Source organism: Geotrypetes seraphini, chromosome 5, assembly GCF_902459505.1.
Source record: "Geotrypetes seraphini chromosome 5, aGeoSer1.1, whole genome shotgun sequence".
NCBI classification, from domain to species: domain Eukaryota; kingdom Metazoa; phylum Chordata; class Amphibia; order Gymnophiona; family Dermophiidae; genus Geotrypetes; species Geotrypetes seraphini.
This window is the reverse complement of record NC_047088.1, coordinates 12,209,545-12,224,807: the sequence shown is the minus strand read 5'-3', so window position 1 is coordinate 12,224,807 and position 15,263 is coordinate 12,209,545. Positions and strand designations below refer to the sequence as shown.

Below are 15,263 nucleotides of genomic sequence, written 5' to 3'. Positions count from 1 at the left end.
GTGTTCTACCAGATGAGGAATCTTCTTTAAGTTGAGAAAGTTGCTTGCACCTTTTCACCAGGGATTATTTGTCAACCTATCATAGAAATCCTCTCGAAGATCTTATGCTCATAGCCACGCTGAGCACCTGGCAACTATAGCCACTGCACAAGATGTCGTGGTAGGTTTTAATTAAATGGTATATAGATTCCTGGAGAACAAAATACAGGCTTGGTAAAGCTTCCGGAGAGGTGGTATGTAATTGATAAAGTATAGAATGCTGAAAATGGAGAATTTGCAGCTGGTGAGTAATGATCTTTGATGAAAGCATAGATCCTTGATAGACTTTGTGGCTCATGGAATCAACAAGTCAAAGATCCTTCCCTGGGGTGCAGATAATGGTCCCTTTGAAGCCTTAACTTTTTAAACAGCTGATTCTGATACCATTGATTGGTAAGGTAGCTGTGTAAGGCCATGTCCTTAGATGCAGTGGATACTGACAGAGGCTTTTGATAATTAGCTAACTGGAGATCTTGAAGAACGTGATGTACCGGAAGAGCTACTAGCTCCTTCAATGAGGTTTTGCAGGACTGAAGGATAGCCTGGAAATCCTTGCTACCTGACGGTGTTGTTGCTTTACTTAGGCTCAGCAGTGAAGAAACCGGATGACTAACTTGGCACGGTTTGGAAGGTAGGTCAGGATCAACAGTTGGAAGCAAATCTGGTTCTGACCAAACTGGAGGACGACGAGGATCCTGGATTGGAGAAGAACAAACAAGAGAGCCCGGACCCCAGGTTACCTCCAGAGATGATGGCTCACAACCCTTGACTGAATGCTTTCCCCATTGGTCCTGTGAAGCGAAAGAGAGAGAGCAGAAAGGATCTAGTTCTACTGCCAAACAGTCAGAGAAGAGCTGTTCTCATTTAGAATAAAGAAACAATCTTCTTTAATTTCATAAACACAATTTACTTTTACTAGTACACTTAGTAACCATACAGACCCAAGATAATCAGCTGATGCATTATTGCTTCACTGTCATACATCATTACTCAAACTTGTGTATTCCCATAACAGCAGCAAGAGGAGTTTAAGTGTACAAAAACAAGCAGGAAAAAGAAAAACACTTTTCCACAATACAGAAGTCTGTAGTTTATGGTTCCTGCTTGTTGGAGAACTAATTCACAGGAAAAGAAGGGTTATGTGCCTACAGCTGGAGAGGAGTGAGGACCACAGCCATTTCCTGGCCAGGTCTGGATCTAACTTGCTGCCATAATACTGTGTTATCTCTGTATCTTTGTGAAGTAAGGTACCCAGCTGCTTCATATTCTTGCAAGTTCAACAATAGCCAAAGTTAAAAGGACACATTTTGCCTGATTCCTTAAGAAAAAGGGGAATCAACACTGCTGCAGGCCAGAAGTAGGTGAGAATTATACTATAAAACCAGCAGCTACCCAAATCTATGAATAGGCACCAGGCCCAGATTTCACAGCAGAAGAGCCTATGGTATCCCAGCAACTAAAATCACTCCTCAAATCCGCCTTCAGAGCAGCTGCCCTTTCTTCTCATCAGCTGAGGCTGGGCTTTCTAGAGGAGCCATACTCCTGCTTTGAGACGATGGAGGTCACTCTGGCTCCACAGCAGTCCATCTGATGCTACACAGTTTGATTCAGCAGCACTGTTTAAAGAAGAGAAATAAAGATCTGTCAGGAACACAGAGAAAGGGTTTATCTTCTGGCCAAAAAAGTGTGATTAGAACCAATTTAGTAACCAGACCTCTGGTTTTCAGAGAATATGGTAATGCTACAGCACAAGCCTGCCACACAGCAATGCAGTCAGGAAGTAGAAACACCTTTGGAAAATTAGGCCATAACATGACTTTACAATTTAGCTGCAATAGTTTGAGATACAGATATTCCACAGATTCTGCAAGCATCTGGCTTTGCACCAATTCATAACCTTCCCTCCACCATCTTAAAACACAGCTAGGATAGCCCAGCGGCTTCCTTCTATCCCTTTGGGTTCCAGTTCAATGACAACCAAGCCTGTGATGATTACATGAGGGTCCTTCTCCGTTTTATCTCCTCCTCCTCCACCCTCTAGCATTCATTCATCAATCACACTAAGAATTATAGGTAGGAAGCAGGAGATTGCAACTCCTGTTAAAATTACAAAAACATGCATGCCACTGAAAGGCAATGACTAGATTCTGCTACTGCACTTGCCTGTTCAGAAATTTTGCAACCTTGCCAGCGCTATGTAAAATACCTTGGGGATTTAGAAGACAGTTTAACATGCTCAGAATTTCCCTAACGAGTAAGCAGCAGGAAGTGTGACTTCTCATAGTAAGCACATTTAGGAGATGTTGAAAAACTTTCTTTAAAAGATGACGGCAGAAAAGGGCTCCAGCCCATCAAGTCTGCCCACTCTGCTTACCCACCCTAATGGCCCAATTTCCTTATCTTGACCCTCGTAGGGATCCCACATGACATTTCCTGTAGTAATCTTGCCTTGAGCAGTGTTTCCATGATTCTCCATTAACATACAGGATGAAATTAGCCACTCTTGCAAGTAACTTGGTATGGATAAGCTTTTTAAGCATATGTGGATTCATAAAGATCTACTCTTGTCTTTATCTACTTAGATTCATAACCGATCAGACTCTCTTTCCATTTTTGCCTAATTTATTAAAGAACCATGTGGATATAAAAATATAGTACTCACAGAACAAGAAGAAAAAAGGAGCTCAGGTGTAAGAGCATTATTACCTTAACTACAAGCTTCGGTTGTACCTTCACTAGTCTTGCAAAGAGTTTATAAACTTCTTCATTACAAATGCAGTTACCATTTCAAAAAGTAACATAAAGCCCAATTCTTAAGCTTATGGTGTCCAAAAATCTTTCATGTTAAAATTTCCTGATTTTTGCCTTCTTCAAATCAGCCTTATATGAACCAACTTTATCAACAAATCACTCTCGTATAGCCTACAATTCAAATTCCTTACCTAATCTAATCTAATCTAATCTAATCTAAACCTTAAGTTTATATACCGCATCATCTCCATGAGTATGGAGCTCGACACGGTTTACAAGAACTTAAAATAGTAGGTAGAGAGGAAGAAAAAAGGATTACATGAACTTATTTAAGCAACATATCTTTCTTAATTAATATTTCAATCAATAAGAAAAGATCAAATGCACATTTTATTCCTGGCAGAATTCTGCATAATGCAAAATTTGCACAGAATTCCCCAGCCTTACAGACTTTTACTTTTAGTGCACAGATTTGGAGAGTAGCTTTCACACTGCACAGAATTTGGTTGCCAGCTCTGTTACCTTTTTGCGTATGGGAGGAAAAAGTCATGAAATGAAACTGAAAAAATTAATTTATATACTAAAATTTTTTTGCAAAAATTAATTAATGCAAGGGAGATAGGTTCAAAACAAATGCAAGGAAGTTTTTTTTCACCCAAAGGGTCGTGGACACATGGAATGCGCTACCGGAGGAAGTGATCAGGCAGAGTACGGTACAGGGATTCAAACGGGGATTGGACGGATTCCTGAGGGATAAAGGGATCGTGGGATACTGAGAGAGATGCTGGGATGTAACACAGGTATAGAAAGCTAACCAGGTAATAAGTATAGAAACCCAACAGGTCGTACATGTGCAAGACCGGAGGGTTAGGACTACGATGGGAAGATAGGACTTAAATGAGAAACCAAGGTGGCAAGGGAGCCCCTTCTGGTGATGCAGACAGGTCGTGACCTGTTTGGGCCGCCGCGGGAGCGGACTGCCAGGCAGGATGGACCTATGGTCTGACCCGGCGGAGGCACTGCTTATGTTCTTATGTTCTTATGATAGTACCCTAAACCCTCAACTGGTGTCTTTCCATTGACTGGATGCCAGGGGTTCTTTGAGGTATTTTTACCTCCACTTGTATGTAATGCTATCTCATTAGCACCTTTGGTGTTCTACATACATCAGTTATCTGGGGATTCAGATTTTGAACACCAATTTAAGTTTTTCACTTTATTGGTCTTTGTAGGCCACTGTCCATCATTTACCCAAAGCAGAGGAAGGAAGGCCAGCTGTACCACCCATATCTCCATGACTACTCCAATGGGGACCAGGACCCAGATTCTCTAATATTGCCGGTAAAATCTATCGGGTTGCTACAATGCTGACAAATTGATTTCATAACGGCAATCAATGTTGATATCCGTCCCCACTAAAAAAAAAGTCATGCCCCATCCCAAAGGCTTCCGAACAAAAGCAACAGTTCAACGAGACACCCCCCCTCCATGAATATTGGCAGAAAGGATGTCCACTCCCTCCCCCAACCCATCCCTGTACCTTATTCAGAAGTTCTGCACGAGGGATCAAGTTTCAAGTTTATTATAAATTTGATTAATCGCTTATTCAAAACTCTAAGCAATGTACAAATTAATAAAATTACAAAATTTTAGGGGGAAACAGAACAAACACTTAGAACTAACCTAACAAAAACATATTGAAACAAAAGGAGAGGATGGGAAGAGAAATACAAGTTGTTGATAGTATGGGAAAAAAAACAACAGAAATGAGAAAGCCTGACTTTAGTACCAGGAAGAGGTGGTCGAAAAATACTGAGAATGAATTTCAGCACCCGCCAACACCCCAGCTGCCCTCTCCTGCCTCCGATCAGCTCCTAAACCGCATTCGCGGGTGTTCCTGAAATGGAACCCCCGCAAATTGGGGGGGGGGGGGGGAGGGGAGTACTGTATTGCCTTTTCTTAGGCCTCGCTGTGGTAACTGCTTATGCTCTTGATCTCAGTAAGCTCTGTTGTTCAGTGCTACCCAAGTAAAGAAACTTTAGGTGATTTCTCCAGGAAGACAGCTGCTTCCCCTTTCACTTCTAACTCTGCAGAAGCCAAGTTGGTGAAGTTTGATTTGTATTTATGTTAGCGGCATGGCAGTTTGAAAACTCCCTGGTCCCAAAATGAGGTCTCTTGAATGCTAGAGGGAGTTTTATGTGCAGTCCCTTCAGCTGTCATGGGACAGATTCCAACTGCATTTCTACTATTCAGATGGAGGGGACTTTAAGATTATGTGATCTGATTCTGAACTGTGTCTATATGCTATAAGATGGCATTAGCAATACCATCTTAGCTTCCAGTTCTAATGCTCAGCCACAAGGACATCCCATGAGCTACGCAATTAACAGGAGCTTTGGTTAAAAGAAAGGTTTCCGTTTCGTCCATGTCCAGATGGCTCTGAGTCACACACGGTCTAGGTTTAAAATGTCTGTGCCTGAAACTGCTTTTTGAAGTCACCTTTGAAAAAGCCCCTTATTCTACAATTTTTCATTTTTTCCATTCATTCTGAAATGCTTATCTCCGTTCATTGGGTAAGTCCCTCTTTTCCGTACCTCCGCCAGCTTCTTTCTTGCTGGGCCATATGCCTGGAACAGACTGCCTAAGTCAATACGTCAAGGTCTGTTTCTAGCAGCATTCAAATCCAAGCTTTCAACTCCTAACTCCCGTTCAGTATAAGTTAACTATATCCATTCAATCATTCTCTCTGCAAGAAGCTCCACAACCCCTATATGTTGTGTTTGGCTGTCAAAATTAGATTGTAAGCTCTTCTGAGCAGACTGTACAGCACTGCATACACCTTTCAGCGCTATAGAAATAATAAATAGTAGTTGTAAATTAAAAAAACCATATAACACCATAAAGCTCAGTATTCATAAGTAAAGACAAGATCAAGTCGGGCAAGAAGATTAAAAGAGGGAGAGCTGGCGAGGGAAAGAAATATTAGATCGCAAACACTGACAAGAGATCTCCCATCAACAGACTGAGGGTCTAAGAGTCGCCAGAAAAGGCTGTTTTCCTTATGCTTCATATGTATCTTATCATGCTCTCTTGAGGGTGACCAAAGACCACAATACAATATCCCTTGTTATTGTCCCAATCCCTGCTGCCATTTTACTTCCTGGGTTTTTGTCATCTGTCCTTTTTATTCTTTCTTGTGTCTGTCTGGGAATAAAAGAACTCAACAGAATGAAACCGAGAAACAAGCCCCCCAAATGACTCAATGCATTTGTAATGCAGAAGAGAAATTTCGACTGAAACATGGCAGTTAAATAATGGGGCAAAGCAGCTGCAAAGATGGAATTCCCTCCTCTTCCAAACTCTTCCCTCCTGAAAACTTACCCCCCCCAACCCCAAAAATGCTCTCATCTTCCAAACCACTCTGCAATTGCCCCCCAAGCCTGCAAACTGTTCTATGTTTCTGTTTTCTTATATTTGATACAGCACTTTATTTACAGAGATCAAAGTGATTTACCCTCAAATTATACCAGGGTGAGGAAAGCCACAACACAATGGGCTCCTTTTATGCACAAGGACCTACATGTTCACAAATAATGTCTTTTCTCTAATTTAACAAAACAAAACAGAGGTGATATGTTTTATGGAATTTCTAGGGGTTTTAATGGTGCCACACCAGCAACAAAGTTTGATCCTAGATTCCAAGGACACAACTGTGTGTTATCTATTTGCCCACAAGTTTCCAATTTTCTGTTGCAACATTAAAGCCAACAAAGAACAAGTGAACAATGAACCATCCAAGCATTATCTATTTCTTGGGCAAACAGACAAGCAAAGATGTCAGTAGAAGGAACCAGGAGGTCCTAAACTTTACGCTTTTTATCAATGGTGTAACCAAGTGTCATACAGGAAGAGCAAAATCAGTCCCAGTTACCTAATTTAACTGAATGAAGACATCCATCCAAGCAAGGTAACTGTAGTCACACCAGCCACACCAACCATTTGTGATGACCCAACTGGAGACACCTCCGTTATTCTCCTCCAGTACCTAAATTAGCACAGTTGAGGCCCATCTGCTCTTATGCACCCTTTTCCTTCACTGAACTCTGGCCATCATCCTTATCTTTTTTATTTTCCTATTTACTTCACAGACCAAATTCTGTCATACCTTTTAAATTCAACAAAGGAGACAAAGGATTATTGTTTCTAGTGGAATTCAGTTTGTCAGGTGTACAAAATGGAAAGAGCGTTGGCAGTTCAAAAAGGTTACTATAATAAATTTAAGGATGTGTGGAGACCATTATTAAAGTATTATCATGAATAATTTACACTTTTCCCAATTTTAATATTCATGTGGATTTGGGGTGGGGAGGGGGATTCTTGGTTTTCCACTAATAATATATTTATCAATGACATAAGATATTATTTTCATGTGGTATATTTTAGTTGTATATGAATTTGGGAGGGAGGTGGGGGCTAAATCTTCTTGTTGTAGGATATTGTAGATTTTCAAGTGATGTTGTACTATAATTGTTTGATATTTACTGTACACTTGATTTAAGTTATAAAATGAATAAATAAATTTTTTTTTAAAAAACCCTTTTAAATTCACTGAGGAACCGCCGTGTTAGCTCCTCCCCAGTATGACTTCTTACCGAAGCACTGGAATCAGCTGCCTCCTAACATCAGATCTTTAAGAAAGCCATAAAAACCTGACTCCTCGGGAAAAGCTCGCATTCAGATGGTTACTCCCAAGCCACAGTATTCTTAATGGTCAACTGACTCTCTTCCTGTGCACACTTCAGGCTCCAACGCATCTCATGTACCCTATCGCCTTAGTCTTCTGTTCCTTGTTTTTAACTGGTATGTATGTTACCATTTAAAGTGTTCTGGGCTCCTCGGGGAGTTAAATAAATAAATAGGTTAAATAAATGACCTGTAGGGCTGGCCATTTGTAAAGTACCCAGGTCTATTTTGTCACTCCCTCCCCGATTGTATTTTATTTACTTATTCAATTTTCTATACCGTTCTCCCAGGAGAGCTCAGAACGGTTTACATGAGATTATTCAGGTACTCAAGCATTTTTCCCTGTCTGTCCCGGTGGCCTCACAATCTATCTAATGTACCTGGGGCAATGGGGGGATTAAGTGACTTGTTCAGGGTCACAAGGAGCAGTGTGAGTTTGAACCCACGACCTCAGGGTGCTGAGGCTGTAGCTTTAACCACTGAGCACTCTTTTCTGTCTTAATTATGGAAACTGAAATTAAAACCTGAATCCAGATCTGTGAGTGCTGGAGACTTAAAAGAATCCTCTTCGATCCGTCCTTTGATGGATAAGCCACACAGCTAAGCGGAACGTCGGCATTCATGCGCTCTTTCTTGCTGCTTCTCATTTCTAACATGCAAGAGACAGTCCCTGCTCAAAAGAGTTTACAATCTAATTATGACAGACAAACGCTTTCACTTAGCAGTTCCTGCTGCTTTCACAAAGAAGCCACCCTTTTCTCCTTTCAAGCCCTTTCTGAACACGTCCTCCGTAGTCTACACATAGTCATTTTGTTCAGCATCACAAAGGGACCTGCAAGCTCAAATCTTCAGTCTTGACATTACCTCTAAAGCCTTTTCACATAATCCTATAAAAGGAGATTACCTAATTTAGAGAGAAATCAGCCTAGGTAATGACTGCATAATAAGTAACTGATTCTTTACTGGAAGAATAGACGATAAAAAGAATTATGAACTAGAATAGCATATCATCACACAAGAGTTCTCTAATGTAGTGCTCTCTGGAAGCTTATGGTTCAATATTTAAACAAGATAGCCAAATTTGTAGTGAATATGAGTGTCCCCACATTGTTAATATAAAAAAATATGGAGAAAAAAAAGAGACCTCATGAAGAGATAATAGCCACATAAGCCAATCATCTCACAAATTGCCATCAAAAAACTCCATAATTACACTCAAATCAACATTAAAGGATACTCTCAACATTCCTAAGAGCTTAAGAGTTACCATACTGGGACAGACTGAAGATCCATCAAGCCTGGTATCCTGTTTCCAATATCAGTCAATTCATGTCCCAAGTAATAAAACAAATTTTATGCTGCTTATCCTAGGAATAAGCAATGGATTTCCCCAAGCCATCTCAATAATAGCCTATGGACTTCTCCTTTAGAAAATTATCCAAGCCTTTTTTAAACCCTGCTAAGCTAACTGATTTCACCACATTCTCCAGCAACGAATTCCAGAGTGTAATTGAACGTTATGTGAAGAAATATTTCCTCTGATTTGTTTTAAATCTACTACTTAGTAGTTTCATCGAATGCCCCCTAGTCCTAATGTTTTTTGAAAGAATAAACAAGCGATTCACATCTACTGTTTCCATTCCACTCAGCATTTTATAGACCTCTGTCATATCACCCCTAAGCCGTCTCTTCTCCAAGCTGAGTAGCCCCAGTCGCTTTAGCCTTTCCTCATAGGGAAGTTATTACGTCCCTTTATCATTTTCATTGCCCTTCTCTGTACCTTTTCCAATTCCGCTATATCTTTTTTGAGATACGTCAACCAGAATTGCACACAGTATTCGAGGTATGTCCGTACCACAGAGTGATACAAAAGCATTATAACATTTTCATCTTTGTTTTCCTTTCCTCTCCGGTAATTCCTAACATTCTATATTTGCTTTCTTAGCCGCCACCGCACATTGAGCCGAGGGTTTCAACATGTCCTCAACAATGACTCCTAGATCCTATTCCTGGGCAGTGACTCCTAATGTGGAACCCAGCATCACATAGCTATAGTTCAGGTTCCTCTTTCCCACACACATCACTTTGCACTTGCTCACATTAAACTTCATCTGCCATTTTGAAGCCCGGTCTCACATAGTTCTCTTGTAATTTTTCACAATACTCTTGTGATTTAACAACTTTGAATAATTTTATATCATCAGCAAATTTTATCTCACTAGTTATATCCATCTCTAGATCATTGATAAATATGTTAAAAAGCAGCGGTTCAAGCACAGACCCCTGGGGAACCCCACTATTTAATAATAATAATAATAGTTTTATTTATATCCCGTCATACCTTTTTTTTTTAATTCTTTAATTTAATTTTTTAATTATTATGAAAAATGAATAAAAACTTTAAAACAGAATTCTTTATTAGTTTTCAAATCCAATACAATAGTGCCGTGGAGAAAAGACAAGCAGATTTTTACAAGCAGTGTGATGTGTTCCTGACATTGCCCCTACGGAAGAGAACGAAACAAGGGACTCTATAAGGCATTCGGTTGAGGCACCCCCCTAAAGAGAGAGCTTTGACTCCATGAGGACTCTTGAAAGCTAAGTTTTTCTGCATATTACATTCTATGGAGCAAACTGCTATATTTAAGAAGTGTTAGATTTAAACATTTTCACTGATACAATATTGATTTACTTGATTCCAAACTTGCACTAGGCACACTTTGATATTTAAAAGGTTCATAGGGAGACTGAAGGTGATGTTTGTGGGGTGCTTCTTGCGCTCATGCGCTGAGGATACACCCAGGCGAACTCCTTTGGAGCTTTTTCTCTCAGGAAGTTCCCAGGACTGATTAGTCTCCCTTTGTTAACCATTCTACAAATTTAATTTTTCTTAATCATGTTTGAATAGAGTGAGTGCTGGTGGAATACAAGGAACTGAAGCAAGTCTGTGTGAATGTACTAGAAATCTACCTGAACCATTAATGTTTTCAAGGATGATGATGTGGAGAAACTGAAAGAAATCTCGGTGAATCTGGAAGAAGTACTAAACCAAAATGATAAGTTAAAAAGTGATAAATCACCTGAACCAGACAATATACATCCCAGGGTACTGAAAGAGCGCAAACATAAAATTGTTGATCTGCTGTTTTTATTCTTTGTAAATGTAGATCTTCGAACCTTGATTCCAGAACAAGTGCTGACACACTTTACTCTGCAAAGTCCAATACGTAAACAATTGAGGCTCCTGAGTCAGGCCGTTCAGGCCAAAACACAAGCGTGTCGAGCCATCGCACAAATTAGGCAGAGTTTTGAAATAAACTAGCATACCTGGATCGTTGAATATCTTCACTGTTGTTCTGCTTAGAGATCTACCTGAACCATTAATGGTTTTCAAGGGTGATGATGTGGAGGAACTGAAAGAAATCTCTATGAATCTGGAAGTACTGAGCCAAATTGACAAGTTAAAAAGTGATAAATCACCTGGACCGGATGGTATACATCCCAGGGTACTGAAAGAGCTCAAACAGTAGTACCTAAAGATTGGAGGGGGGGACCAATGTTACACCAATTTTTAAAAAGATTTCCAGGGGAGATCCGGGAAATTCTGATCGCCTTATCTCAAAAAAGATATAGGGGAACTGGAAAAGGTTCAAAAAGAGTGACCAAGATGATGAAGTGGATGGAACTCCTCTCGTTTAAGGAAAGACTAAAAAGATGAGGGATCTTCAACTTGGGAAAGAGATGGCTGAGAGAAGATATGATTGAAGTCTAAAAAAATCCTGAGTGGTGTAGAACGGTTACAAGTGGATCGATTTTTTTACTCCATCAAAAATGACAAACAATAGGGGACACGTGATGAAATTACAGGAAAATACTTTTAAAACCAATAGGAGGAAATATTTTTTCACTTAGAGAATAGTTAAACTCTGGAATGCATTGCCAAAAAGTATGGTAAGAGCAGTTAACGTAACTGGTTTTAAAAAAGGTTTGGACAAGTTCCTAGAGGGAAAGTCCATAGTCTGGTATTGGACAGACATGGGGGAAGCCACTGCTTGCTCTGGATCGGTAGCATGGAATTTTGCTATTTGGGTTTTTGCCAGGTGCTAGTGACCTGAATTGGCCACTGTAAAGAAGGGCTACTGGACTAGATGAACCATTGGTCTGACCCAGTATAGCTATTCTTATGTTCTTTTAGCAATGTAAAGAAACCAAAGGTGCTACCATTTGTTTGATCTTTAAATATGATCTGTTTTCTCCAATCTCATACACAACTATTTAGAGATCTTTGTCTTGTTGGATGGTTGGTCAAGTGAATTTTTCAAGATTTTTTTTTTTTTAATGCCGATTGTGGCATTTAAATCATCCCTATATTGAGCAGTGCTGAACATGCATATGGCTACTGAGCTATAAATATAGCAGCTATACCAGGGCTCTTTGGGCTCCTGTTTAGTTCATGAAACAAAAAAGATCAGGAAATCTATTAACCAGAAACAAGATCCTGTTCAAATTTTTCTGCATCCAAGCTTGGTTGCAGAATAATTCACACTGCATTTTGCCTGATCTTTGGCCCCCAAAGTACACAATAAAACGGTATACCTATATACTCCAATCCACCCCTACACATTTTTATCATTAAATAAAGGATTATGTACTACTCACTAGTTAATGAAAACTATCAAAGTGGTGTACATAAAAATTAACCACTCCTTCCCAACCAACTATTTCACATAATCCTCTCAGTACTACAACAATCCTAAATCCTTTAAAAGCAATGGCCTCCAGCACATGGTGCCAACAGTCCTCTGCTCCAGCCCTTAATTGCCCCTTGTATCAGTGTCCTCCATAAAACCTTCCTAAAGTGCTGCCACACGAAGCCTCTCTCTGCAGTGTCCTGGCTCCTCTAACAGAACTTCCGGGCGGGAAATTAGAGAGCAAGGTCTTGAGCAGGGAGAGACGCAGCATGCCTTCAGCGTGGCAGCTCTTGAGGCGGGGGGAATCAAGTGTGAGAACTTGCACTGTACATGCTTTTCAAGGGTATTATTACAGCATATAGCCAGAATTCTAGACTTGAACCACACTGTGGTAACAACAAATCAAAAAACAAGTCCAACAAATATATGTCACAATTTTGGGATGTTTACAAATGGAAAAATGACCTTAGTAACCTTAGCTCATTGAATACCAGAGAATTCTTTAGCTTCACAGTATTTTCTCTCATTGGTCCAAAAACCTTCATATTTTTTGTTGCTTTTTCAAAATCTTTCTTAAAAAGTTGCTGAGTCTGAAAGAGTCAGCAAATTACTTCTGTGTTCAATGGCAAATATTGCACATAGCTCAAAAGAGAGTACTTATGTGTGGCACTTATCTGAAACTGGTTGGAGGCCATCCGTTTTGATTTTAAAAGTTAAATGTGTAAGCCTGAAATCTTTCTCGTGGCCACTCTGCGGCCCTTTATGTGAAAAACATTGGAGAACCTTGCCCTAAAGCAACATTTCCTTCAGTTTCGAGTTTCAGAATTTCAACAGGTAAGGCCTTCCTTTTCATGGCAGCCCCAGCAGGGCTTTGACTGCTACATCTGTTATGTTACTGAAACAAAGTCAACACTGCTCATGATGGAGCCTCCATGGAGTGTAGACCTCAGCAAGGTTTTCTTACCTTGGTGTTGTGCCAGGAGGGGGTTTGCTCTCATTGGTCACTGTCTGATCTATCACAGAGTAACTGTCCAGGAGAAGACACCCAGGATCTTCTGTCTGACCTGGGACTGTGCCAAGAGGAAACTCACTCCACTTTACACCATCTGTTGGGGCCACAATAGACAAAAGTTACAAATCAAAAATGTTCTAAGTCCAAGTGATTTGTACGAATTATCTGACTGAATATTGTACACTTGTTGCAAGAGTTAAAACTGAATAAAGAATTTAAAAAAAAAAAAAAATGTGACCCTACAACTGAATAACAAATGACAAATTCACACTGTAAATAACTTTGGGCCACACTGAGCTGTTGGTGGTCCCTTTCCAACTGACATATATCCAATTACAAAGTCAGACTCAGATCCTAAAGCTCTTAAAAAATCAGGTCAACGCATTACTAACAGGATTCACTGTTCTGTGCATGAAGAAAGAATGCAGACCTCTGGATCTCTTCCAACCTCAGTGGAAGAAATCATGACTAGTTGGAGAATCCCTGTTGGCCTGAAACCATGTTAACAGACTAAGTCATCAAGGGGACTGAAATTGAAAAACTGTATTTCCTAGGGTTTCAATACCTCCTTTATCAGCCAGGCCCAACCCGGTCCCATCAGGTTTTCAAGATATTCACAATGAATAAGCATGGGATAGATTTGCATGCATTGCCTCATGAATATTCTTTGTGGATATCCTGAAAACCCAATGGAAATAGGTGTGACCCAAGGACGGGTTTGGGAATGGCTGTCCTATAGAGTAAAAACAATTTATGGGCAGATAGTAAAATCTGCTCTACAGATACAAACTAAAAGCAAGTATTAATAAAGGAGACAAATTTGAGAATCAAATTCCACCGACTTCCCTTGTCTTATCATGGTGGGACAAGTTCACTTGAAAATCAGATTATGCTTTTTCTAGAATTCTTCCTAGACCTGCCAAATCTTCCACAGGTCATTTCCATACTTTTATTGACCAGAGGCCTTCTTCTCTCCTTCCTGTTCCTGACTGGATAGACACACCTCATGGGTTTGACCTATCTCCAAATGGATGGACACCCCTTCTGTGTGGATCAGGCATCCATGGCCCTCCCAAAGCAGCAGCTGTTCTCACCAGGGCCTTTCTTTTGCCACGCAGTGATGTCACTTCCTGTAGATAGATGACATGGCAGAGGAAAGACCCTGCTCAACAGAAGTATGGGAAATGACCCAAGGAAGACTTGGCTGCTGCTTTGGGAGGGCCAAAGATGCCAGATCCACATGGGTGGGGGAGGAAAGGCTAAACCTTGGGGGTAGGAGGGAAATATGGATACTGGACCTGCAAAAAAAGGGGGGGGAGAAGAAGGGACTTGGATGCTGAACCCTCAAATGGGGGCGAGAGAGGAGGGGACATGGATGTTTGACCTGCAAGTAGAGGGGGGGAGGAAAAGTGATAGTGATCCAGACTGGAAAAGGAGGTGGGAAGGGAGGAAGAGATGCTCAGCCAGTGGAGAGAGAGATGCCAGACCATAGGGAGAAGGGGCTTCAGGGGACATGAAGGCTGAACCTGCAAGTGGAAGGGGTGGGGGAATTCAAAAGGGCCTGGGATAGGCACGTGGGATCTCTCGGAGATAGAAAGAGATAATGGTTACTGCGGATGGGCAGATTGGATGGACCATTTGGCCTTTATCTGCCGTCATGTTTGTATGGGAAAGAGATTGATACAGACCAGAAAGGGGGGATGGGAAGGGAGGAAGAGATGCTTGACCAGTGGAGAGAGATGCCAGACCATGGGGAGGAGGGGATTCAGAATGCAAACAAGAGAGAGGTGTTGGGATGGAAGAGACATGAATGCTGGACCCACAAGTGGGGGTGGGGGGTGACAGTAGAGCGGGGAAGAGAGAGTGACCCAGATTAGAAAGAGGAGTAGGAAGACAGGAAAAGATTCTTGGCCAGTGGAGAAGGAGAGAGAGAGATGCCAGACCATGGGAGCCAGAGAGGGTATTCAGGGTGTGAGTGAGAGGGGACCGGGATTTAGAGGGAGACAAAACTGCTTTAGAGTGAGAAA

General features: G+C 40.9%; 1 protein-coding gene across 2 annotated transcripts in view; it reads right to left on the bottom strand.

The window, feature by feature from the left end:
* Positions 1 to 902: 902 nt before the first annotated feature.
* Positions 903 to 15,263, bottom strand: part of LAS1L (LAS1 like ribosome biogenesis factor) — a 62,037-nt gene continuing 47,676 nt past the window's right edge. For both annotated transcript variants that reach the window (XM_033945138.1, XM_033945139.1), the window contains exons 12-13: positions 13,189 to 13,330; positions 903 to 1,655 (exon numbers count right to left, since the gene is read on the bottom strand). In XM_033945138.1, the coding sequence (XP_033801029.1) occupies positions 1,565 to 1,655; positions 13,189 to 13,330 (233 nt within the window). In that variant the 3' untranslated portion in view covers positions 903 to 1,564. The remainder of the gene's footprint in view (positions 1,656 to 13,188; positions 13,331 to 15,263) is intronic.